Genomic DNA, 26,663 nt, shown 5'->3' with positions numbered 1-26,663 from the left:
TAGCATTAACTAGTATTTTAATACACTGTGCTTGAAAGCATTAAGCACTTTAACCCCAGGATCAAGCAGTATTCCAGTTCTGTTCATCAAGGAGACACTTTGCTTCACTCAGCATGGGCACTGCTTTGAGATTAGAATCATTTGCACATATTAAAAGTCCTTTAAAAAAAAAAAAAATCCATGAGGTAGCTTCATGGATCAACAGCCCGCTTCCCTCCCACCACTTCCATAAAGAAATCACTGCTCAATACCAGTTTAAGTATAATTTGAAGTTTTAATACTAAGATCTTCCCATTTCTCTGAAGCTCAGAAGCCTGCATGCTAACTCACAACGCCTGGCAGCTGTGGGTACACAACACTCAAGCCTGGTCTGCACATATGCTCGTGTGAAGGCGACGGTTACGGTGCTGCAGAAGCTTCCTACGCTTGTAAGCAGCTCATTAGCAACACCACTACAGAGTTATGATCTTTTCCAAGAACTGGCCCTACGCTAGTGAGACAAGGAAGAACACGGTTTCCAATACTTTCTTAGAAGCCAGCTTTAATTCTCTTCCCCATCGAAGCAGAGCCTGCCATGCTAAGCAATCTAGCCCAATCAAGGCAAGGCTGGTATTTGTGTAAGCTTAAATGTTTAATCAGACACAGTTGAGAAACCTTTCTAGAATTTAATATAAAAACATTTGACATATCATTAATGTAAAGTTGTGCACATGTTGAGAAAATTGTCATCTGAAAGAAAAATCGGTCTTCAAATATCTTTATTGGAAGGCCATGCACTGCCTTCTGTTACTGTATTTCAAATCACTGTACATTTACTTTGAAAACACTGTCTGCATTTTCTAGTACAAAAAACTAAAAATTGTTTCAGGAATGTAGAGAAATATTCAACTTAAATAGCGAAAAAGTGCACCATAATTACTGCTGCACTGCAGTCATTTCTGCATTTCCCATTTCTTAAATAACTATCCTGTTTTGATAACACACAATATAAAGAGCAATTATGAAAAACTGAGACATTTAAATACACTAAGTTATTGAGAATAACTTGTGGGCATGGGGTAACCTATCATAGGAGCAGCACCAGTGGCAGGGTAGGCGTACTGCTGCTGGTTCATGCCATTGTGCATGTTGGCAATGTTACTGCCGTACTGCTGCTCGTAGCCGTTCTGGTACGCTCCTGCGGGGTTACCGCCGGCCCTGAAGCCGGCCTGCATGCCTGCAGCTGCAAAGCCATTCCCAAAGGGAGTTCCATTGCTGAAACTCTGGGCGCTGTAAGCCCCATTTTGGGTTTTTGCTCCAAAGTCTCTCTTGCCTAGCGCACCATAGGTTCTCTCAAAGTTCTCCCTCTCTCTAAAACTACTAAATCCACCCCTTTTGCCCGCAGAGTATCTGTCACGTCGGTCACCTCGGGAACGACCTAGTGAAAGAGACAATAAAGTTATGTGCATTATAAAAGCTCTTCAGTTCAGCTTAACACCATTTATTTTCTGTCCCAGCAATTCAAACTTACTATAAAAGCTTTCCAGGTGCTTGCTGGACTCCAGTTAGATAAAGCTGTCTCACTTTTGAGGAGTCATGCACTCTCTCCTCTGTAGCACAAGTCATGGCATCAAGGCAAAAAGTGACTTTTACCCTTGCCAGCAGGACACTGGGGTCCATTCTCGCTGTCCATGCCATAGGAGGACAAAGCCACAAAACTGAGTCCACTAGTGTTTTATTTCAGGGCAAGTAAGAAGTGCCTCTTTGGCCTGCCCTAGCCGTAAGTGCACCACATAGGCTTGGGAGCATTTGGGTGCTGTTTTTTTTGCTTTTGTGTAATAAATACCTTCTGAGGCCACAGTAACTGGTAATTAAACCACCTTCCAGATTTATTTTGGAGGTGGAATCTGAAGTTTCCATTTTGTTCTGAGAGGAAAACAATGCACTGAGATCAAGAACAGCCCTTACCTGAACCTCTGTCTTCAATCAGCTGAAGCAATTTGGGGTTGATGGCTTGATTAGCCTCCCGAAGCACAGAGATGAGGTCATTTACTTGCTTAATATTGTTAGGAGTAAAGAATGTGTATGCTGTGCCTGTTTTGGTACTGCGGGCAGTTCGTCCAATTCGGTGGATATAGTCCTCTGAGGAGTTAGGGTAGTCATAATTGATGACAAATTTCACATCTTCCACATCTGTAAAGTGTTGCAGTGTGGCAAAAAGCGAGGTACAAAGTTTTGCACACCACAACAGCCAAATCGAAGATAAACATTAGACAAGAGTATTTTAAAGGGAATAATGGCTGCAAAGAACAGTGTTAGAATCATCCATTTCTGCAAGAGTAATGTGGAAGAGAAAAGTTACGCACACTCCATCTGATCCCGTTCTCATCACCCACCCTGTGATCCAAAACCTTACCATAAGGAGTGTGCATTTGCTTGTCATTCCCAACTCAAGTGTCCCCTTTACAAATCATCAAGTGACATCTGAAAGCTTCTTGCAGTAGGGCCACTAAAGCTCACAGCAGCCTCTTCATGTGCTCATTTGAGGACCTTAGAGTAAAAACATACAAGGTCCTTCACATACACACTCATTAGAAGCTCAAAAAAAAGGGGCCACACTGCTCGTCTTGCCAAGACCTTTGAACCGCAGCTGCAAGAAAAACATACCTGTCCCCCCAAAGTCACCAAGTTGTTTTTATGCACTGTGTCTCGTCTAGGCAAGCGCTTCCAAGAAGCCAGGGTTCACTTGAGAATGTGTCTCTCTCTGGCAGGTCTCGACATGACGACTATGTATAGGTGGAGGAACTTCGACTTTCAAAGGCATTGAAAAGCCATTGCTTTCCTGCCCCACTTGTTAAAGTGAGAGGTGGACTTTTATTCTCAGATTTCATGTGCCAGTACTCACCAATTTGTACAAGGCTTAGTACATTTTAAAGCTGCTCTCTCCATTTCATGGTTGAAAAAAATTTCATTGAACATTGAAGTTTAAAATTATGTTCTTCAACATTTCAAAAAACTCACTGAAATTCAAAGACCCACAGATCACAGCAGACAGTATGCACAAAACTAACAGTACTGCACCATGGCAAATCATGCAAAGCATGGAGAGAAGAGAAATACCAGGGCAAAGTGAACTGTGAATGAAACTGCTTATTTCATGAGAGAACAGTTTATGGGGTAGTAGTTTAAAGGATGATCTTTGCCTTTTGAAGATTACTGGCACACAATGCTCTCAGCTTTCACCTCTCTATTTGACTGGAAGCAGCCAGCCGATCATTTCCACTAGTCCTCCATCCCCCTCGAGTCCTCCGATTGTCATGCCTAGGCCTTGCCACAAAGACTGCACCTTTATGTGAAGAAAACTTAGAAAAATGCAGAGGTTAAAGAAAGCAATAGACTTTCTTTAAAAGCTTTGGGCAAGTGGCATTACGAGTTTTACTAACCTAGACCTCTGGATGCAACATCTGTAGCAATCAGGATTGGTGCTTTTCCGTGTTTGAATTCTGCAACACAAAAAATGAATCAATTTTTTCCTTAAGTAGCACACATCAGATACTTGCAGAAATTGCTGAAACACTCACCATTTAGAACCCAGTCCCTCTCCTGCTGACTTTTATCACCGTGAATACCCATCGCTGGCCACCTGAAAACACAGAACTAAATTGACCCAAGAGCACTCCTTTGGTGGTTTCATTAGTCAAAGACTGGACTACTGAAAAATTCCAGTCTGGGAATTGCAACTGACAGCTGGTGTCTTACAGTTTTGATTCTTAATTGTAGTGTCTTAGAGCACACTCAAGACTGTTGCTCATTGAAGTCCTAGCTACTACTCACCCATCTCTCCTCATCTTTCTGGTAAGATCATCACAACGCCTTTTGGTTTCCACAAAAACGATTGTTTTGTTTTCTTTCTCACTCATGATTTCTTCCATCAAACGAATAAGCCTATTATTAAGAGATTATGGTTAGAGCTTAGACTGATTTCTACTGTACAAGTTTAAACTGATTTATTGCCTTTTTTAAGTTGTCTCAGACTGATGTCAAAAATCCATCAAAGTAAGGCATTAATTTCAAATTTCATAAAGTAAAACTGACAGAAAACACAGAATGTTTTGCCCCTAAGGACTACTTACTTGTCATCTTTCTCTACATCATGACACACATCCACAATCTGAAGAATGTTGTGGTTTGCACTTAATTCCAGTGCACCGATGTTGATGTGCACATATTCTTTCAAGAAATCTTCAGCCAGCTGCCTCACTTCCTTAGGCCATGTGGCACTCCACATCAGAGTCTGCCTGTCAGGCTGGAGAGGATCAGATCAATGCAAGATCAATATAGATAGTGTGAGTTAGATGCCCAACCAAAACTACCCAGGCTTGCACTACCCTTACTTTAAAAAGGGTAGTGGCACTAATTTATATATATCTGCTACAGTGATAAATGCATGAACCATTTATACTCACTCTTATCTGATCCACAATTTTTCTGATCTGAGGTTCAAATCCCATGTCAAGCATCCTGTCAGCTTCATCAAGGACAAGGTAAGTACACCTCCTGAGATTGGTCTTTCCAGCTTCTAAGAAGTCTATAAGTCTTCCAGGTGTTGCAATGCAGATTTCCACACCTAAAACCAAACAGTCCCATCAGCTGAAGCAGTTTTCACACTGCCCCAGAGAGAGATGCACCAAGGCTGATCCATACCTCTTTCCAGGTCACGGATTTGTGGTCCCTTTGGAGCACCTCCATAAATACACGTGGACTTCAAACGACACGCTCTGCTGTATTCAGCAGCTACCTGCTGCACTTGTTGGGCCAGTTCACGGGTTGGTGCCAACACAAGACACTAGAAATAGGATGACCAGCTTTAAGTTCAATATGTACTCAAAGATCCTAATCTGACATTAATTTTGAGTGTAAAGTTTAGCGCCAAAATGACTGAAGTAGATTTAAGTAGCCAAACCAGCAAACCAAGTTACATGGCATCTCAACTGCCACTGAACACTGTGGAAGATATGTGAAAGATACCTGAAAGTCACTAGCTTCCAGGGGATAGCAATTTCCAAAATATAACCCAAAATCAAACAACTATACCTGTTCTCTACTATTTTCAGGACAATCCAATTAGGATTTTTTAATAGAATCTGCTCAGAAAACTACCCCAACAAGGAACCACTTTATTCATAAGGAGTAACAGAGAGCAGCTATGCACCCTTATAAGCATGGCCAACTGAGACTGTAAAATACAGTCTCCTAGAAAATACATTCCCTAGAAATTAAAATCCCCTTTCATCTAGGAATACTCACAATAGGTCCATCTCCTCGCTCCAGGAATGGCTGATGATTTATATGCACAATGGCAGGCAGTAAGTACTGTTTGGAAGAAAGAAAACATCTCATTACTAGCTCTTCCCAGTAGTATTCACCCTGCACCAGGCTAGGCCATACTGTCACTGCTGAAATCCAGCAGTATTCCAGCCCATAATCAAAACTTACAGAGAGTGTTTTCCCTGATCCAGTCTGTGCCACTCCAACCATATCCAATCCACTCAATGCAACAGGCCAACCTTGTGCTTGAATAGCAGTTGGTTCAGTGAAGTTCTGCCTCTGAATTACTTCCATAACGTTTGCTTGAAGAGAAAATTTAAACATGTGGATTCAGATGTTGCCCTAACACAGTCCGAAGAACAATCAGTATGTTGGTCTTCACTTACCAGGGAAGTTTGCTTCATAAAAGTTGATAATTGGTTTTGGACAGTTATGGCCCCTAACTGTGACCTCTTTGCTCGCTCTGTACTGTTCAACTTCTTGCTGCAAAACAAAACACCCATTATTGAAAATAAGCTCTGATACTAAAGTTATATTTTAAGTTACCTCATCTGTGCCTACTGGGCCTCATGACCCTCAACATGTTTGCACTTTCTGTTTACTTTTGCTCGAGCCAGATCAAGTACATACCGCAGTACGTCTAACTACATCCGGATGTTCTTGGTAAAAGTTCTTCTCAAATTTGGGCAGCTCATCCAAGTTCCATTTCTTTTTTGTAAGTTTCTCCCCAGGGTTTCCAAATTTCTTCCCAGAGAGAGGTCCACCTCTACTTCCTCCAAAACGAGGGGCTCCAAACCTGGGGAAAAAGAACATAACATATAATGCAAGAGAAACTTTTTGGCCCTCTTCCTGAACAACTTCACCACCATCTCTGCACCCTAGCTGCAATGGTGGACTTTAGAATTCAAGTGTATAAACTCTACTTCAGGACACTGAACTTCAAAAACCGTACTTTAAGCTGTAGATACCACCATCTGCCCGGCCACAATTCTTATTCACAAGCTAAAATAACGTGTCTTTCCCATAGCCATACAAATGCAATCGAACAGCAAGTTACAACAAGCAAAGTAAGGCATTAAAACCTTGGCACTACCCCGTGATCAAAATGGTTTCCCGTCCCAGTGACACACCTATTTCTGAAGGCAGACAGGGGCAGTTATGAAACCTTGGGATAACTTTCCCGTAAACCCTTTTTTTTTTAATGTCCCAAAAGACATACTTATTTTAACAACGATATTTTACGAGGCCATGCGTTTTATTAGCATTCCAGGTTCGGTCCCTCCTTTCGGAGGAGGATCTCTAAAGCCCCGATGCGCAGCTCGGAGCCGCGCTGATCCGTGCGCTGGATCCGAGCACGGGGCTCCTTCCCCCGCCCCGATCGCTTCCCAATTTTGGCCGGGCGGGCGCTGCGAACGATCCCTCCCGGCACAACACAGCACTTCCCGAGCGGCCGCTGCTTCCTGCCAGCGCTGTTTCCTTTGTCTCTCATTTCTGTCTACGCCACATTTTCCAGCCGCTGCCATTTTAGAGCCGGGGTTGGGCGGGGGGGAGGAGGAACAAAGGCAGCAGCAGCACAGCCGGCATTTTGATTCCCCTCAGCCGCCGCATGGCGGGGCCGGCCATTAACATCCGCTTACACAACACAAAGCGGAGCCGGCCGGCTCCTGCTGGCCACAGCCCGAGCCTTGGGAGGGGGAAGGGAGGGAGGGGAACCGCCCTGCCGAGAGCTCCCCAAGGCTTCAGCACCGCCAACCCACTGACCCACAAACCTGCAGCCCGCCCGCCGCTCTCATCGGGGGGGGGAACGGGTCTGCAGGGACCGTCCGGGATGGGGGGGCGTCCCCAGGGGGGTGAGGGCCTTTTCCCCAACAAGAAAAAAAAAAAAATTAAAAAAAAAATTAAAATTCCCCCGCGCTGTTCTCAGCGATCGCACACCCGCGGGGGGGTGCTCTGAGGCGAAGGAACCGATACAGGCGTCCACAATCAGTGGCCTAAAAAAGCCCCATACCCTCCACCCAGCCAGCCCTCGCGGCAAGAGCGCTAAGGGAAGGGCTCAGGGCCCAACCCCCGCCCCGCCGCCATCTTAAACGTCTGAAAAACAACCCCGAGAGCCCCACGGGCAGGCTCAGAGTCCGGACGCTGGCGGCGGCTGGCGCCGGCCGTGCCCCCGGACTCACCCTCTATCCCTGTCGCTGGAATACCCGGGCATGGCGATGGTGGCGGTGGGCGAAGCGATTCCGGTCACTTAGAGCGGGTGGCGAAGGGTTGCACAAGATCCGGCGCCGCTGGCGGGGGCCGCTCACTGTGGGCGCCCGGCCGCGCGGACGCCGGTTATATAGGGGGCAGCGGGGGCTGCCGGGAGCCAGAGCGTGACGCACGCGCAGGCCCCACCCCCGCCGTTATGTAAGCGGCCCGAGCCGGCCCGAGGCCCCGCCCCCTTCCGCGTGGGCGTGGCCGCGGCGCGCCCGGCTGACCGGCTTTGAGCTCGAGGCCGGAAGGGGCCCCCCCCCCGGGGGCGCCCCCCCCCCCCCCCCCCTCCGTGCCCGCGCCTGCGCGGGGCCGCTGCGGGCGGGAGCCTCGTTCTCGCTGAGGGCGTCCCGGCCTGAGGGGGACGGAAATGGAAATGGAGAATTCTCTCTTCCAGCCTCCGTGTAGGCAGGCTTCCCCCCCCCCCGGCGTGTTCAGAACGCAGCTCAGCTCCTCGTAACTTTCGGCAGGGCAGAGCCGGACCCTGATGTCCGCAGTGCAGTCCTCCAGTTCTCACAGATCTGTTTGTGAAAACCCTGCTCAATTAGCTCGAGAGAAACCCGGGCTTTTAACTAACAAACATTTTAACTAATAACTGATAGTTCACGGTAGATTGGCCCCATGCCACCTGTGACTTTTGCTCTCAGAAGGAGCCGGAAGTGCGGATCCTGGAGAGCTGGATGCAAAACATCAAACCTCCTCAGGCCAGTTCTTTTATACTGTTACCCATTGCCTTTTAAAAAAGCTTATAAACATATATGTAAACAGACATATTTATAAACATAGATCTGTAAAGTTACCAGTGTTATCTTTTTGAATTCCACGCCAAGGCCAGTAACCTGAGTCAAAGGTCATCTGAGGTGCAGCAGTGCTGAAAAGCTGCTCAAAAGGCACAGAATAAAAACATTCAATACCCTAAGTGGACACTGCTGTTCACCCACCCGGCTTTGCCAGCGACCTGATTGTTCAGCGACCTGAGGCTTTACACACACAAGAGTTGAAGTTTGAAGCACAAACACCCGCAGCCACCTGCTCCAGGCAGAGAGGGTAAAAATGAAAATAGTATAAGGAAGGAGAAGTGCCGTAACAACACTTCCCGTTTATATCCTCCCACCTTCTTGCAATCTGTGCTTTAAGGCTTTTCTGGGACAAAAATAACTGCATTTGATGGCCATTTCTTCACATTTTGGTTCTGTTTATGCCCTTAGCTTGTAAGATACCATGACAATGTGTTTTACAATTTCAGTGTATGCAACCTGAAAAACACTTGTTTTCATTTTCAACATATTGCTGGATAAGAACAAGGGGCCAAGCAATGAGTTAGTAGAAATGGTAGTAACTTTCTGTTTATTTATACTCTTCGTGGACATTAATATCTCCTAAGTCACCTCCTTTATAAATCAAAGATGCAGTGTAATTTTTCCTCCTTTTAAAGCGATTCTACACTTCTAATTGTTTTTGCCATTTTTTTTCTTTATTGACAAGAAATTCACAGCATTTAAGATCTGGACCCCATAGAGATCTACATAATGAAAGTATAAAGATGTTTTTGATCTGTTGTGTATTATTTTCTAGTTATGTTTTTAAATTGTTGCTAAGAATAAAGCAAGGTTTGCAAAGACTAGAGGTCTGCATGATACTGTGCTCAAAAGTAACACCTAAATCATGCTTATTTTGTTTATGAACATTCACAGCTGTTTGACCCTCAGCAATCTGGAATTCCACCGTGCTCAACCATTTTTTGTTGTAATTAATTTTTTTCTTTCAATAGCACTCCAACTTGACTGGTTTTGCTAATACTATCCCAGCAAGTTTCTCATAGAGGAATCTCTCCAGGTTTTTTTCAATATAGAGTTACTTAATATGGATTGTGAAAGATCTTTGTCCCCAAACATTCCTATTAACACTTTCCACCTTCTGACCCTACAGGCTTCCTGTTCCTGATGAGTCTGAAAAAGATTTTTGCAAAAGCTGTAAAAATAACAAATTATTTTTTCTTGTTCTATTGCATTTATCTTAACACACCATAATTTGATTTTGTTTATGTATAATTTCATGGCTCCTGTTACTGTGCTGTTTAATTTTTCTAAGGTTTTAAAGAACTGAAAAGACTGAACAAAAACCCAGTCTCTGCCTTGTCTACATGCAGTTAAGTCTGCAAGGAACTCCTTTCAATTTCCTTTGTAAAAAAACTTCCTCATTTTTCTGTTCCAGCCTCCTAAATTAAACACGGATTTTCCCATTCTCTTAATTAAGAGCCAATACGTGGAAACAAATAAGCACAGCTTTGCAGAGCTGCGTATGTAGCAAACTGAATTCTGTATTTAGTTTTGTTTTGATAGCACAGATCTGTGTTTGCTTACACACAACAAAAGCTCTTTTGTGTTCCTAAGGTGGTCCATGCACTTGGATTTAGATCTACAAATAACACCCATGGACTGCTAGAGTTCATACTACTGAGGTTTAATTGCTGCCTGTCCTTGTTCTTACAGTCAAAATTGGGACCTCAGCTGCTTTTGTCGTGCTCGAGGAGTTTAACAATAAAGGGCACCATTTTTTCTTTCAACATGGAAAACCCAGAATTCCTGACGAGCATGGAATACTGTTGCTCAGAAAGGAAAATAATGACTTTCACCATACAACCTGTCCAAAAACCTGTATGCTAGCAGCTAATATAGTAAGTTGCATTTCTAAATCTTATTTTTAATAAAGGTTTCAGCTCTACTTTAATGCAGAAATAACTTCGGGTTACCCTGTCAAACCTGTATCGTAGCAATTAACACCAACACCCGGTAACGGGCATACCGGCCGGGAAACGTCCCGGCCCAACCCGCAAGGTCAAGTGCAAGAAATTTCCCCCGCTCCACCCCCGGCCCAGGCCAGCCCTTTCCCCACCTATTTTATCGAGAAAACGCCAACAACCGCCTCTCCGTTCAGGTGACGAAGGCGGAACCTCACGGAGAAACTCCCCCCCCCCTTCCCCGCCGCCATTTTGCGCCGCCAGCCGCGCTCAGCGGCCGGAACGCCTCAGGGCTGGCCCGTGCTGCCCGGGGTCCTCGGTCCGCGGGCCCGGGGGGGATGGCGGCACAGGCCGGGCGGAACCGGGGGTGCCCGTCACGTGGCCGGGGAGCGGCGGGGAATGGCACGTGACCGTTGCTGCGGCTGAGCTTTGGGGCATGGACTCTTTCTTTGCTCCCTATTCCCACTCCCAGTCCAAAGCCAGGCCTGTTCCCAATCCCGTTACAGAGGCGATCGGCCCCGCCCCGCTCCCGTAACACCGGCCATGACCGAAAGCACCGGCCCGCCTGGCTCGCGTGGCCCCGCCCCTTCCTGCGGCGCGTGCCCAATGGGCGCACAGGCCGCGGTTTAAATGGTGGGAGCGGGCCCGAGCCGTTGGTGCCGCCATGGGCAGCGCTGAGGGGACAGGTAGGGCCGGCGCCCGGAGGGTTCCGACCGCAGATCGCTGGGGCCTGGCCCTGCGGGCCTTGCGGTGGGGTGGGAATCCTGCTCCTGGAGCAGTGGCCGCCTTGGTGTCCGCAGAGCCGGGAGAGGCGAGCCTGAGAGCTTCCTCCTCCCCCATCACCTCCCCGATGCTCGCAGCACCAGCACCATTTTATTCAGCTCTTTAAAGCTGTTGTTTTCTTGCGTTATAGCTTTTAAAGCTCTATGCGTTAACCTCTCCTTTCCCCTCTTTTGTCTTTGTGCCTTTCCTGGCGACACTTTTAACTTAATAAAGTTACAGATGAACAGAAATTCAAGTTTTCCAAGACATCAGCCTAAAATGTTGGAGATGCTACTTTAACCTTTATGCATCTTTCTACTATACATATATACATATATGTATATATCCATATATACATCTACGCTACTTTCATGCATCTGAAACTTAATAGAAAGTGATGTGTAGAACTGATGGAGGAGTAGAGGAAGGGAAAAGTAACACTCCTGTGTACAGAAGACTGAAAACTGTGCAAATTAATTCTTGTTGTAGTAATTCTATACTCTTTTCCTTCCAAAGGTGACTTATGCCTTTTCCAGTAAATTAAAGTTCTTAATATCTCTAAAAATATATGTTCTTCAAAGCACTTTGAACTCAGGACTCAAAATTTGAGGGAAATAAGACGTTAATGCACATCTCATTGTACTCAACAGAGCATTTGGCAGGGCCACCTCTGTATTCTTCTAATCCTTAAATAATTAAAATAGAATTTACCTTTCATGAGGAGTATTTACATTAACAATGATGTCATTGCCTAGGAGTATTAGAGAACCTGGGTTTGTAAGAGAAGCTCATGTTTTTCCAAAAAGGTACCTGTCATTTCTGATCTTTGACAAATGGTATATCAAAGCTTGGGTTTTTTAGGTCTCGAACGTTTGCTGTTCTTGGCTATAAGACCAGATTCAAATTTGTTTTTCATTACATGGAAAAAAAAAAATTCTGCTCAGCCTGTGGTACTTCAGTGCCTTTCACCTCCCAAGTCCAGTTGGGCTACCAGTACACTTAAACAGTGTTTAATGTTTTGGATGGATGGGTCAGCCTCCTGAGTTTTACCACCTCTGGTGGATTCAAAGACACAGTGGTCACCTTTCACTGTAAGTAACTACATCTTTATTTCTGTGTTTTTCGGTTCTGACATTGTTTTTTCTTCTAAACAGATTGGGTTGATCTTGCCAATGATCTTTTAAGGACCTGTCACATAAACCAGCACATACAGCATCTCTCAGAATGCGGTGCTGATGTGTTTGTTCATCTTTATGAGTCAATCTTAGGAGAAAAAGTACCAGGTAGGAGCTAAATCTGTTTTTTATTTTTCTCTCTGTGTGTTTTGTAGCTAAATAAAATTGAAACTTGTGAAACTTCTTACAGATGTAGGGATTTAAAGTATTTGTGTCTTTCCAAAGACAAAAATATAAGATTATCATTCTTTAAGAAGATTCAAGTAATATTGGTGAATTTTATTTTAACTTTGGACTGCTATGAATGGCAGCTATGACGATAGCTTTCAAGGCCTAATTTACCTATCTATGGGTATAATTCTTCTGAAGGTTATGAACTGGCTCATTTTATCTTACAGTAGTGTTAACACTGAAGAATGCAATCATAAAATGCTTAATACTTACAGCCTGCTAAGAGCTGAGCTATGATTTAACCCTGCTTTATCCCAACTCCACTGGACTTCAGTGACAGCAATTAACTAAAGGTTACACAATTATGTATTTGCTTTGTTTAGAAACTGTTATGTGTGGGAAGTGTCAGACTAGTAGTTGCAGAAGAATTTAAGAGCACTGAGGTAACTGGCACCTATTGAAGGTAGAAGTCCTGTTAAATATAAGTGCAGAACTAAAAATAATGCTGTTCGCAATTAAGTAGAATACATTGCAGTGCAATCAGTGTGTGACAGGGAAAGAAGAAGCCCTAACACAAACTGCAGTTCCAGTTTGATGGTCTAGGTGTGTGTGCTGGGAATGAAGGGGGAGAAATGCTTTGGTAGTCTCTTTTCTTGAATTAAATCTTGATAAAACCCTCACATCTTCCAAGGGGTGCTTCAAGTTTGTGCTCAGTATTTATAAAAGATTTTGTTGGACCATATAATAGTTGGGCTTTTCACCAAGGTACTGAAAAAATATTTGCTTGTAAGCAGAAGTTAAAGTAGTTTCATTAAGGTACTTGCAACAAGCTAGAAATTTAAATAGTCTAAAATCTATTATTTGTTTTAAATAGATTTCATTGCTACTCCCAGAAGCCAAGAGGATGATGCACATAATGTACAAGCAGTTATAGATTCCCTGGCATTGGATTATTTGCAGGTCAGCTTGTCTCACATCACTGGTAAGTGCTTGGTTTAATGAGACAAACACAGCTGGTGTTTGCAATCCTGCTGCCACTCCATAGACTGCTTCATGCTATAGTTTTATGTATAAGAAAAATATAAAATACCAACTGTCCCTGAAAATATCCCAGAATATTTAGTTTGTGAGTGTGGAAGCAGTTACTGCATCATTAAACTTTCACTTATTAGAATTGAAAAGATGCAAATTTAGAACACTTAAAATACACTTTAAGCCATAAATAAGTGACATAGCCATAAATAAGTGACCAGGTGTCTTCTGAGCTGACACCTTTAAAAGAATTTCGAAGCACTCTTCTACAGAAAATGCCTGCTTTTGCGAATTTTTCTTCTGTGATGTGCTAATTATTATGTGTCATTACTTTCTCTTGAGGCGAGAACATTGTGAAAGGAGACAGGGAGTCTATCAAAAACCTCCTTGAAATATTTGATGGTTTGCTAGAGTATCTTAGAGAAGTCAGCGAAGCATCTTCTCAGACTGGAGGTGAGATGTAAACCCAAAGTGTTTCCAATGTAGCAAAGATTTATTCGGGGTTTTGTTACTCATAACCTTGACAATGGGGAGAAGAGAAAGACAAAACTGACCCTGGGGAAAGAAATTTTAGTGGTGAAGCTGAATATTTGCATTCCTTGTTTTCATAAACAATAATAAAATAGATAATTTCCCCCCAAACTTACATAATCTTTCTGCTTCATTCTTGTGGCAGAAACCTACTCTAGACAATTCATCATTTGTTTGTTGCTTTTCAACCCGTAAGTCAAATGATTCAGGATTAGGATTCAAGGAGGGAAATGTTGGTTTAATTGTAACAATAAGCAAATGTCCCTTTTACCCACTAGGAAATAAAGGTGGTGACAGCCTTTCCTGGGAAGCTGGTCATGGGAGTAGATCCATAGCAGGGGTTATTTTGAGGAAAATGGGAAGAGAAGCTGCTCAGCCCTGCAGAGGCATCTTACTGCAGGCAGTAGTGGTCTTCCTATCGCAGAGCTGGTAAGAGCTGTCACCACTGGCTGTTGCACTCTGTGAGTAAGGGGATAGCACTTGGTGCCAGAGTTCCTTTCTGCCCTGTTTCAGAGTTGACAGAAGAAAGAGGACAGTAGGAATGTTCAGTGCTTGTACTGCTTTTCCCTTCCCTGAGACTGCCACTTTTGTTACCCAGTGGGGGTTAGTGGCTCAAATTTTCCCAGCTGTAAGTCCACAGTTTAATTCTTTTGAGGAAGAAGAAAGGTTTATTAATAACCAGAACAAGGGTATGGTAGTGGTATAATTTTTCAAAATTTACCATAAAAGTTGCCCCACCTCCCCTACTTTCCTGCCCCTGCCCTCATGGGGGAACATTACATGTCATCATTTTAGATAAAACATTACAATGTTGATAGTACACATAAACTGTTTTGATGATACTGGAAATAGTTAGTTTATAGGTAGAAGTAGTTTACCTGAAAATAATTATTTCTTGGTTATTAACAGCTGAGATAAATGTGTTGTCCAGTGATGAAATTCAAATTGCATCTCAAGAGCAGCTGGAAAGCACTGCTGATCAACTTACACAACATACACTACTCTCATCAGTTGAAAAGTAAGAAATACTCTGAATATTTGTTTTCACATAGTGGTTGACTGTCTCTGTGTATCTGTAGAGAAATTAGTAGTAGTTTTTTTTATAGTATAGACACCTTCTAATCGTATATGCCAAAAGGAATGTGAGGTGACTTCTCTGGTTGGGCTAAAATTACATCTGGGACTTCTTTTACCCTTGAAGAGTTGCTGATTTTGTTTCCCTTAAGTTTACTTTTTATGTGGAGTGGAACAACTTGAAAACTTTGATTAGTTTTAAAGACTGTATTTTAAAGATTGATTCATTAAGCTGAGTTCAGTTTGTGATTGTGACTCCTGCTCTGGTTTGCTCTGTGGCAGCAGGGCCATGTCCTGCATGGCTCCTCGGCAGCTCCATCTCGTGGGCTGAAGGAGCAGAGGCTAAGAGAGGAAATACTTGATGGCTTTATGTTCCCCTTAGGTCCCAGTCAGAATATTTTATTCTAACTTGTGATACAGATGGCTCAGAATCTACCAGTGAATTAATTAAACTTGGAGATACTGCTTATTCATTTTCCAAGAGAGGGGAAGGTGAGTTTGGGTGAGAAAAAATTTTAAGACTCTCCTGTAGTAAGACTTCTAGACTTTTTTTTTTTTGTTTCCTGTAAAAAAGTTACTTCTTTCAGATAAATACAGCTTTAAATCTGTATTTAAAAACTCCAAGCCAAGCCACAATAGGCAAATGCATCTTGCTGAAGTTAAAATTTCTGGAAGTGAATATTCCAGGCGTTATTTTTCATGACTCCTGCACTACCTTATTTGAATAAAGGTTTGTTGTTTGAGTTCTAATTCAGTTCTGCAGGTGCCAGTGCTAAAAAACTGAGAGAGCCTATCCAGCAGGCATTTCATCTTGTTCAATAGAACAGGAGAATTCCGAACACATTGTTTCATTGGTTGTAGTATAAGATGTATTATTTAAGACTGTAAAAAGATTAATAAGCTCATTCTTAAAGACTTGTTGAGAGTGTGTGCCTCTTCAAAACTTCATGGATGACTCCAAAACAAATAATGTGCAGATGACTTAAATGGAGATAATTCTTATTTCTTATTTTTCTACAAGAATTTTTTTCTTATAGAAAATATTTTCTGTAAAAGAATATTCCAATTCTTCCTATTCTTATTGATGATTAATCTCAAGTAAAGACATAAAGAAATATTATGTATTACGAACATTTAATGGAATTCTAAATAAGAACTTAACAGACCTATTTTGAGCTTAGTATGGATTGTGACACCAAACAATTAGCAGACATTAAAACTGTCTGTCTCAACAGTTCATAGCAAGATGCTTTATAGATCTTAATTTAATCTTTTTGAACATCCACTTCTAGAATTTTAAATGCCTATACTGTGTCTAGGAGAAAAGGACATGGGGGTAGAAGAATCTGAAAGCCCAGAGGCTCTTGCAGCACTGCCCAGACAGTTCTCAGAAAGTGAAAGGGGGATTGTAAAGGAAAGGGAAGATGGTGAGTATTGATTTTTCTGACAGCTCATCCACCTGGTTTTGATTTAGGGGTGTAGGGAACTAGGGTGGTGTGGAGGAGAGCTTTAGTCATGAATAGAAACACTTTAGTCATATTTTAAAATAAACTGTTTTCAGAAATGTGACATTTTAGTCTCTCAGAGCAGGCAAACTTTCATTATCTAGGGTGTTTTTGCTTAGCTAGGATTTGGCTTCAGCTAGGCTGTTTTTAATTTGTATTGTGGTTTGTATTCTTTTCTTTTGTGGTTCAAAACACTAACAAGTTGTTGTGGAGGATCCTCACATCCAAAATCATGTTCTCAAGGCTGAAAAATGTTACAGCACTGTCCTATGCAATCCAACAAAGGTGGCAGCTCACATTAGCTATCAAGACACTTCCCTTTATTATGTATACACAATGCACAAAATATGTTCTGCTTTCTCAGATAACACTTGAAGTTCTTTACATTTGCCTCCTCAGGAGGGGTGGAGTCTGTGCAAGCTGCTGAACCTCACAAAGGGAGTCTGAGTGCCAGTGCTACAAAACTGGGGGAGCCTATCCAGCAGGCAATTCCTCTGCTGCCCCCGTTCCAGCCCTCGGATCCAGGATGGAGAGATTACCACTGCTCAGACAGCCAGGCAGCAGCTCTGGCTTGCAGTCAAGCAGTGAACATTCCTACTGTAAGGAAAAACCTACCCTTTGATTATTTTATTTTCTTTTAGTAACCAATCCTGCTTTCATTTGAAAATCTCCTAGTTTACTTGCAGAATGGGAGTACCTGGTCCCTGAAGAACACTTTTGAAAGTGTCAGAGTTTATCTTGGTTCCAGGAATTTTGGATTGTGGACTCATTCTTCACTAAGTGTCCAGAGAGGAATTTAGTTTGAGGGGTGTGTTTATTTTATACATATATACATACATGTCCCCACAATCAATGCGACTGCACAGTTTATATTATAGTAAATAAGATAATTAGAGTGATTTTTATCTAGCTATAAAATCAGCATTGATTTCCATTTGCAGACAGATTTATTGTATGACCTTCCTGTCAGCACTGTCCTGTGAATTTATAGAACACAACTTGCTTTTTATTTCAGATTGAAAAGTCACTTACCCAAAAATTTGATGATATTTCTGATGGTCTTCCTCTTTCAAGAAAGATCCCTGGTGAGAGAAAATTTTGCATCCCATAGGGTAACTCTTAAGTGTTATAATGTTGCATTTATTTTTGCTGCAACTACAAGAAACATTGGAATCACTAGTGCATTTTTTTAAATTCAGCCACAAGTTCATATTTCTATCTCTGCTTTACAGAGAAACAAAAATAGGTTACTTTTAATCTGTTCCCTGTACTGGAAAAAAGTAATCCATGTCCCCAATTCAACTCTTTTCTTAGTTAATCCCGTTAAGATGGGCCTATACCACAGAAATCTCTTCCAGCAGATAAGTCCCATGGCTGAGCTTATTCTGAGCAGACAAACATGGACCAAACAAGCCAGTTTCAATTCTAAGAAAAATCCATTAACTGCTATTGTAGAAAAGGTTTAGAAGCTATTTTTTTCAGTACTCATTTTCTCTGTTGCCTTGGAAACACTGCTTACCTTTTTTAGTTTCCATAGCATTCCCATGACACTGAACATTGAAGACTGGAGAAATTACTAAAATGAATGTCACAACTGGGTAACCACAGTTGCTTTGTCATCCTATTCTCTGAATAATCTGGATCCACAGGCCCTGGCTCACATCTTTTTTTCTTTGTTGCCTACATTAGTAGCCACAGTGCCATTAACTCACACTTACCTGTCATCTGCTTCTGCACTGGGAGAAATGCTGGGAGATGATGCTAAGGACAATTTGACAAAGGTATACATTGCATCTTTATTTTTGGAATTTCAGTCAATATTTTTTGATTTTTGCTTAATTTGTCTGTTATCTTGTGACAATTCTGGGCTTATTTCAAACCTGTTTTGTACTTTCTTTCCCCAATATACAATCAGTGATGCAGTATTGTTAGACTGGGATTATGTGCAGTCTGTGAGTCATGTCAGTTCTTCCTGGAGTTGTTTCCTCTGAAATGTACAGAGCCAGCAACCACAGAGTTCTATTTATTACAACCAACCAGTTACTGGTTATCTTGCTTTTTAATCAAAAATGTACAAAGCACAAGAGTACAGTAATATCCTTTCTCTGAAGACTATCAGCATTCTAAATTAGTAAGAATTTTGGGGTTTTTGGCCAATAAAGCTTAGATTTACTTCTTTTTAAAGATCCATGAACTGCTTATTATATTCTCTCCTTTTATTTTCTTGCATTGTCCTTTGCTTTTCAAAAACTGAATAATGCAAAACCCACAAACTGATCAGCAGTTACCAATCTGTGCTCACAGAAATGTGTCTGTAAAGGAAGTTTTTTTCTCTGGAAACAAAATTTTGCCTTCTGCAACCACAAGAGGTACTCACAGACTTTGCATGTTCCAATAGTTTAAACAGCTTTTACTTCTACATTGTCTCTGAAACTCATTTTTCCATTGGTGCCTTTCCCAGTGTGTCCATGCCAAGCCCAAGTTACTCCAGTTGAACAGAGAAGTTACCAGGCAGAACTAAACCAGTGCAGCTAAATGGCACAAGGACAGGAGTGTTCTCTTTTGGCTTGCTGTGAACTGCAGCTCAATCTGTACTAAGGGAAATTCAGTTTATTTCCACTACCTGGCATCAGCCCCAGGCTGATGAGGTGGAATGTGGAGATAGTCATTACCTTAACCTATACTGTGTTCTGGTTTGGTGGTTTAGCTGTGAATTGATCTTCCATATTTTTGCTGGTCCATTTATTTAAACATTAATTCTCTAAAGCATACTATCTGCAGTCAGGAGCCTAGAAATATAACTATTTTTACAGATCTATACTCACAGGGTTTGGGTGGTTCTATTACAGCATCTCTACTCACATGATCTATAAAACCTTCAATTACTCATTTTCCTAGGTGCCTTTGGTATATGAATCTTCTATATCCACCTCCTCTTTTGAGGAAAATCTCTCAGTATGTGCTGAACAAGTAACACAAACCCCAAGACCTGAATCTCAGCATCAGCCTAGAACAACAAGGCAAGTTCAGATTTTTGGTATTGAACCACACTGGCACTTTGATTTGCATGGCCAGCCAGCCCCCACCTCCCTTTTTAAATAAGGTCTTTCTTTCCTTGGCTGTGTGACAGTGAAAGATTAATTCTAACAGAAAGATTTCCTGTTTCTCCCTGATATATACTCATTTTCTTAAATATGGTTATAGAAGTTTACACATTCTGCTTTACTTAATCCTATAAAAATGTGCTTAGGCAAAAAGTAAACTGGAATTGTGAGATAATGCTCATCAAGGTTTTAGAACAGAAATTAAATCTGTTTTCTGCTTTAGCAAATATGAAAATTCCACCACAGATTCAGTTGAAGATTCACTTTCCCACAGAACAACAAAGGAGAAGGCGTCTGAGCAAGAGTTTCGTGAAGCATCAGAAAATCTGTCTCGCAGGCTAAATGAACTAGATTTAGTAAGTGCAATCTCTTCTTTGTTGAGCTGAGCAATGCAGCTCTAGTAATGACAGCAGAGAGAACAAGAATATTGGTGCAGTATGATGAAAAGGAAATCTGCAATTAACACCTGGCTTTAGTTCATTCAAACTTTAGAACTGTCTATTGAACCTGACCCCCACAAAAAATATCTATCTGTTAGATGTTGAAGAGAGCTTTGGGTGAGCACACAAGAGAAGAGGAGCTGACAGATGAGGACAGCCTGTCCCAGCACAGTGACAGTGTCATGGACTATGGCCGAAGGACAGCTGAGAGAGGTAACAATCCTTGTGCCACTATAAGGATGGAAACAAATAAAAAAGAAACCTTTTCATGTAAGGCTGCTACACTGAATTACAGTTAGTTACTAAGTTTTGTATAGCTAGTTCACTTCTATTTTCTCTTTGATCCAAATCTGAGCTACAGATGTAACAGAATTGTAACCAAGTTTCTGTTTAACACTTAAAAAACAGTGGTAAAACTTGGGAAAAAAACAGAAGGGGAACACAGCTGCAGTAAAAAATGTATAGGAGGTTTTTGCACTGTATTAGGAACTGTGATGGTGACGACAGACTCTCAGCTTAGTTGCAAATGAGAGCCTGTTTTATTCTTCCAGATCTTCTTTTATAGACAGTTCCAAGGTCCAAAAAGGTAAAACTTTCATTGGTCATCAAACCAACACGTCACCATCATTGGACAGTTAGGAACAACACCCCTCGACCCCTTGTTTTTGCAAGAAAACAAGAAGACAAACAACACCTGCAAAGGTTGTTTTCCTTTAAGAACTGTTTGGATTCCTCCTTATGATCTCCCAGGCCAGAGTGAGAAAGTTGTGTACTTGACTTTCCCACAGACTCAAGCTAGTGTTTGAAGCCTAAAAATCTTCTTTCACCACTGTCACTTCCCACAGAAGGTGTGGGGAGGGACAGAATACAAGCTCACAGGACTGTGGTTCTGAAATGAAGGCCTAGTCACAATACACTTCACTACTGGGGTTTTTTTCTTTTCTCAAGTTAGATACTCAATGAATGATCTTTCCCTGCAGACACATCACGTCCAAGGTACCCAGGCAGGCCACGATCCCTCTCTCCAGCCTCACCCTCATCTCAGCACCTGGAAAGTAAACTGCGTGGTAGTGGAACAGGCCAGATAAAGACAATACGCAGCCACCTGCAGGAAGAAAGGGATGAAAGAACAAGAAGAGCAAAGGTAATTTTTAGATTGGACCTTGTGGTAATTCTTACCAACAGTTATACTAAAACCAGGAAAACAGAACACTTTTACATAATGGGGACATCTGATCTCCTTTAGTAACCATACACTGTTTTATCTGTAGCCTGCTGAGGAAGAGACTTAAACCCCAAAGTTTGCAAAAAAGAGTTTGAAGTGTAAAAAGCTACTTTGACCCATGCAGCAAGCAAGTTAACAAGGTGGCTGTATGGACTGATTATTTCCTCTAACAAGTCATTTTATATTTGTTTTCTAGCTGGTCACTAAAGCTTATGAAAATGAGTTAAGAATTTTTGAAGCGAGGGAGAAGCATAGACTTTCCAAGCTCAGAGAAGCTGCCAAGGAAGTGGTGGGTGATGCACTGCTTGTGTTCTATTTGGTTGATTTTTCTCTTTTTAAATTTGTCTAGATGGTCTGTCCAGACACTTTTGGGTATAAAACCTCCTTGACTTCCAGTGTCATAGTTACAACACTGTACAACCAAAGTAGTATCTTACTAATGTTAAGTGCTGCAGAAGAGCTAAGGTTATGCAATAATGAGATTTAACCTTTATTTGAACCCTGATCTGCATTTTGTAAATTCTGGCCTTCTGGAGAATCCAATGCAGTATGTCCAAGTTCTCATTCTAAAGTCTGAAATACATTTAAGTTCTGATGGCCAAACTGTGTTCTATCAGTGTTTCCCTTCTCATACCTGTTCTCCATCTGTTTTACATCTGCTCCTAAGGAACAAAAGTACAAAGAAAATGTCTTTCAAGAACCTCCAAAAGTGTCTCAGCCAGTGAAAGTTTATTCTAGAAAAACCACACCTCAGTATCCCAAATACAGCCTGTGGATTCCAAAACGACGGATCATGAAGCCAAAGCAAGCAGCTTCAAGTAAGAACTGCAAAACTATACTTCGTGGAAAACTGGCATCTTTTGAAAGCCTGGGTTGAACTCCAAGAATAAAGGCACCAGTCCAACATATACCAGTCAGCTGTAGCATTTTCCCTTCTTCTGACCTCTATATGTCTGGATTTCTGTTAGGGAAGATAATGTTTTAAGTAAATGTAAACCATCAGTGCACAATCAAATTGTAACCCATTTGCTACTTCTTTAAAATCCCTTGGATTATTTCCAGGGCTTGTTTCCATTGCTGCTACTCCTGTGCTTATTCCAGTACAGTCTGAGCTCTCCTTTTGTTATTTTTCTGAATATGTATCAAATTCAAAATTGTGCCTGTGGCTTGAGCTGAGCCACATACAGGTCACAGAGCAGGATCTGTCAGGACCCTGCCACTGTGGGGTTAAGGGTGCCACTGGTTCTGCTGAACAAGTGATGCTCCAAGAAAGCCAAACTGTAAATCCTAGGCTCAGGTTTTGGTAACCTGCACTGTGCATGCCTATGGATAAAATCCCTACATACCTGGATGTTGCTCAGCTATGCTGCCTTAATTTTTTTCCAGTTTTTGAAGGCCATATACCTGGTAAATACCCTTTTGTTTCATCTCCCCATCATCTCTTCCTGCCAGAAAGATCAAAGATGTAATGGGAATGAGCTGGTTGCAAACCAGTTTATTTTGTACCTGTTTACTTGACCTGGATCTGTCATTGCCACTGCTGTGCTGGCTTTATTTTAAGTTGCTGCAACTGGAGAGAGAGAGAGAAAGCAATCACTGATTAGTGATGGTCAGAACCACATGAAGAAAGAAGGGGAGACCTGTCTTAGTTGGATGGGGTGGTGGTAGCAAAATGACACCTGAACTATAAAATTAGTCCTTTAGAGTAAACAAAATATTTGGATTGCTTTCTCTGCTAGCTGTACTGGCAGGGCATGTCCTGCTGGGCTTAGCTTGACATGGTAACAGCAGCATGGTCATTTTATATAGTGTTCAGTGTAAAATATTTTTTGACCTAGGTTGACACTGTCTGAATGAATTTACAACTAAATGTATTCTCTAGGAATTTATTGCTTACCTCTTTCTTTATCTTACAGTGACAATAAGAGACAATAACCTCCTCTTGCAGCTCCTGGAGGAGTTTCCCCACCTACACATTTCCCCCCGTACTCTGAATAAAATGTGGCAGCAGCAGCTTGCACAGACTGTGCACCTGAAGGCACCTTCTGCCAGACCTAGACCAAAACTCCAGAATGAAGTGAGTCATTCTTCCCTGCTGAATGTCAGCAAAGATATCCTGACAGGACACCTGCACACCCACAGCACAGCATGGAAGGATGTTCTGGGAGCTTGGTTAAATAGAGATGTACAGATTTAAATACATAGGTTCACCTTTTCATCAGCCACTTGAATATTACTGTCCTTCTTTTATACTGGTTTCTTGAGTACTGACTAGGGTTGCTATTGCTTTTTTAAAAGCACTTTGTAGTTTCCACTGCTAGTTCTGAACTTTTAATTTAAAAATGAGTTATGAGATGCAAAAGTTGATTAACTTATACAAGGCAACTCTCAACCCAAACCCCAAAACAGCAGAGGGGTAGTATTTAAACCTGCTACTTAGGACAGCTTGTCCTTGCAGCATGATGCAAGTAATTAGCTTTTTTTTAAACTTCCAGGTTGAACAAGCCTTGAAGAAACATGAACTGCTTGCTGCAATTATTAAGAAAGATCAAGATCACAGCAAGAGACTGGTATGTTCTTTGAAGATTATTTATTACATAATGCAGAGATTTCACATGGAGCTATCTAGAATGCATATTCCCAGATCATAAAGTGGCTTTTTGTCTTATTACAACTTTATGGTTTTTGAGTAGCTGTGGTCTCAAAATGCCACATAATCTGTTTGTTGTCCGGCTACTGGGGTCATGGGAATGGAATATTATTATTATTACACTGCATTGTTGCCCTAAAAGGTAAAACAAATTCTAAAGAAGTGCAAGGAGGTGAAACTTGAGGTTGTGTTGCAGATCCTATGACAGTTCTGACTTCTCAATTCTGTTGTGACATGACTTTGCTACATCAGTGGTGACTAACGCTTCAAACCATAACTGCAAAGCTGGAGTGTGGGGAAGGTCCTTACTAAAGCACCCTAATTAGCAATGATTAACAAAGCTTTGCTTGCAGGAGTATCTGTTAGCACTTTGGTGGTCTGACAGCTGCTGCTCTTCCTTTAGCAAGAAATCAAGCAGCGCATCTACCGCCAGAAATGGGCACAGAACAAGGTGACAGAGAAGCGGCAGCAGGTGGCCCGGGCCAGGAAATACTACGAGGATTACAGGGTCCAGCTCCGGGCCAAGCTGCTGCGGGCGAGGACACGGGAGGAGAAGGTGAGGACAAGGGGCCTTGCTCTGCAAGGGTGGAATTCTTTCCTGTCGGGACCCCAGTGCTGAGGTCTGGTAGTTCAATGCTGCAAGTGCAGTGACCAGAGCACAGAGCCAGGATGAAGTGTTGATCAGTCAAGGCCACAGATGAAATGGTTCCTTCTCTGGAAATGTGGATCCCAGTGCAGGGCAAACCACTGTGAAACAAGGATGATTTATGGGGCTAAGAGGAGAGAAAGGGTGAAGTATCAGTGTGGAAAAACAGGGCTAGTAACATGAGAAATTGGGGAAATGAGTTTTCAGAAACAGTAGGATTTAGAAGTTGTTCCTATAGTCACCATCCAAAGAAAACAATCTAAATCTTCAGTTAAGGGAACTGATCAAACAGGCAGCTTTGTTATTCAGTTGTGTTTGTTAAACAAAGTGGACTTTGTGACAGATATGATCTAATTAGGGCTGGACATATGAGTGAGGGAAAGCAAGGAGAGTTAGTATGCTCTGCAAGAGCAGATACACTGTTGTCACCTTTCAAAATAAAAAGATTAGAAGTTTACTGCATAATCCACTGTTAGGGATTTGAGAACTGTTTGCCTCAAGCTGTGAGCTACAGCTGGTATGTGTTCTTGTGGAGGAATGGAAAGCCTGAGTCCAGGCTGGATTTCCTGCTGCTGGAAACCTGGATGAAGGTCCTGAAGTCAGACTGCAGAGTACAGGGTGGGTTGTAAATCACAGTGCATGCTCAAAAGCCCTGGCTTGCACAATTGGGTCATCTGACTAAACTGACATGAAAGATTATTTTATCTATCAAAATTTCAGCTAAATGAGTAATGCAAATCCAGCTCAGCTGTATCTGCACCACCATTTCTAGGTACATAATTCTGCTTTTTCATGGGCTATGGCCTATCTTCAAGTAAGCACCATTCCATCAGGAGACAAAGCAGCTGAGAAATGTAAATGCATACCTACAAGTTCCTGGGAAAGTTTCAGTTTTGCTTTTTTTAATTGCTGGCAGATATTTAAGAACTTATTTGAAGAAGGCTTAGAAATTCAGAAGCAAAGACTGAGGGACCTGAGAGTTTATGCTCAAGAGAAGCGTGATGAGCAACGAAGAGAACACCAGATTGAGCTGGAGTCTCTGGAGAACTACTACAAAGATCAGGTAAAGCTTCATCTGGATCAGGCAGATCATATTTTTCCACTTAGAAGTCTTTCTTTAATTAGTTCAACTCACACGTATGCTATGTTTAGTTTTCCATGCTAGCAGAAGCTATATCTCAAGAATTTCAAGAAATCCAAACCAGAGAGAAAGCACAAGCACAAGTAAGTATTCTTAATTTTTTCCAATTGCCTTTTCTTTTTACATGCTGTGGCTAATGCCAGTATTTTCTTTAGATGCTACAGAAAAAAAGAAGAGAACTGAGATCAAAGATGGAAAAGGAAATACAACAACTGCAAGCAGCAATCATGTACAATGATGATGACACCTTTTTTCAAGAGCTAGAAGCAGACAGACTGAGATCCAGGCTTCAGATGGCTTCTTTCCAGTACAGCCAAAGCCACTTCTTCTAAGACTTGGGTAAATGTCACTGCAGTCCTCCCTGGCTAAGATGATCAGAGTCTGAGAGTTGCTATAATGGGAAGATGGTGTGAGGCTGGTTTTCTCTCTATAATCTCTGTTCTGTCATTTTGACCTGTCAGGGGTGTAGCTGCTGGGCTTTGGGATCTCCACGGCCATTTTATGATTACCAATAAAGTTTCTGAACTACTTTTTACCTTCCTAGTAAGGCTGGGGTAATGTTGGACCCTACCCAGAGGAAGCTGCGATGAAGTGAGTGCTTTAGTGACTTTTCTCTGATGTAACAACTTAATGCTGAGGCTCCTCCCTGTGCTGGGGCTGTTGCTGCTAAGCCAGTCTAACACCACTAGTCAGAAATCATGGATTGGAAAGCTCACAAAGCACAAGAAGATCTTTCAAAGAACATCAGAGATGCAGGTTTCCTGTGAAAGGCCAAGTTAGAGAATGCCTGCAATAAACCTGACACAAATAACTGGGAATTTAAATACATTAAGCAAGGGACAATGACTCCCTCAGTTCTGTTTGGAGTGTTGGTATTGCTGGCTTGATAAAATATAAAGGCATATAAAATACT

At 42.1% G+C, this 26,663-nt stretch overlaps 2 protein-coding genes across 3 annotated transcripts; one reads left to right on the top strand and one right to left on the bottom strand.

The window, feature by feature from the left end:
• Positions 1–254: 254 nt before the first annotated feature.
• Positions 255–7,632, bottom strand: DDX5 (DEAD-box helicase 5). Of its 2 annotated transcripts, none has more exons than XM_014255810.2 (13): positions 7,509–7,632; positions 5,938–6,103; positions 5,694–5,790; positions 5,476–5,609; positions 5,287–5,352; positions 4,684–4,825; positions 4,446–4,606; positions 4,113–4,285; positions 3,814–3,924; positions 3,561–3,622; positions 3,423–3,482; positions 1,948–2,172; positions 255–1,417 (listed from the first exon to the last, which is right to left on the bottom strand). In XM_014255810.2, the coding sequence occupies exons 1-13, from the start codon at positions 7,514–7,516 to the stop codon at positions 1,032–1,034; spliced, it is 1,791 nt and encodes a 596-aa protein (XP_014111285.1). In that variant the 5' UTR covers positions 7,517–7,632; the 3' UTR covers positions 255–1,031. The 2 variants fall into 2 exon arrangements, with proteins under 2 accessions (XP_014111285.1, XP_014111284.1); XM_014255809.2 differs by having other exon boundaries at positions 7,485–7,627.
• Positions 7,633–10,874: 3,242 nt separating this feature from the next.
• Positions 10,875–26,285, top strand: CEP95 (centrosomal protein 95). The gene is made up of 22 exons (XM_014255759.2): positions 10,875–10,980; positions 12,211–12,339; positions 13,277–13,384; positions 13,777–13,887; positions 14,875–14,983; positions 15,422–15,531; positions 16,359–16,466; positions 16,944–17,143; positions 17,560–17,629; positions 18,234–18,325; positions 19,443–19,564; positions 19,872–20,004; positions 20,187–20,301; positions 21,069–21,232; positions 21,510–21,602; positions 21,981–22,131; positions 23,230–23,390; positions 23,809–23,883; positions 24,367–24,519; positions 25,526–25,672; positions 25,762–25,833; positions 25,906–26,285. Exons 1-22 carry the CDS (start codon positions 10,959–10,961, stop codon positions 26,080–26,082), a joined length of 2,622 nt encoding a protein of 873 aa, XP_014111234.2. The 5' UTR covers positions 10,875–10,958; the 3' UTR covers positions 26,083–26,285.
• The last annotated feature ends 378 nt before the right edge of the window (positions 26,286–26,663 follow it).

Source organism: Pseudopodoces humilis, chromosome 21 (genome assembly GCF_049639895.1).
Source record: "Pseudopodoces humilis isolate 2021_Gansu_Grassland_sample_001 chromosome 21, ASM4963989v1, whole genome shotgun sequence".
Taxonomy (NCBI): Eukaryota; Metazoa; Chordata; class Aves; order Passeriformes; family Paridae; genus Pseudopodoces; species Pseudopodoces humilis.
This window is presented reverse-complemented; position numbering and strand designations above follow the sequence as displayed.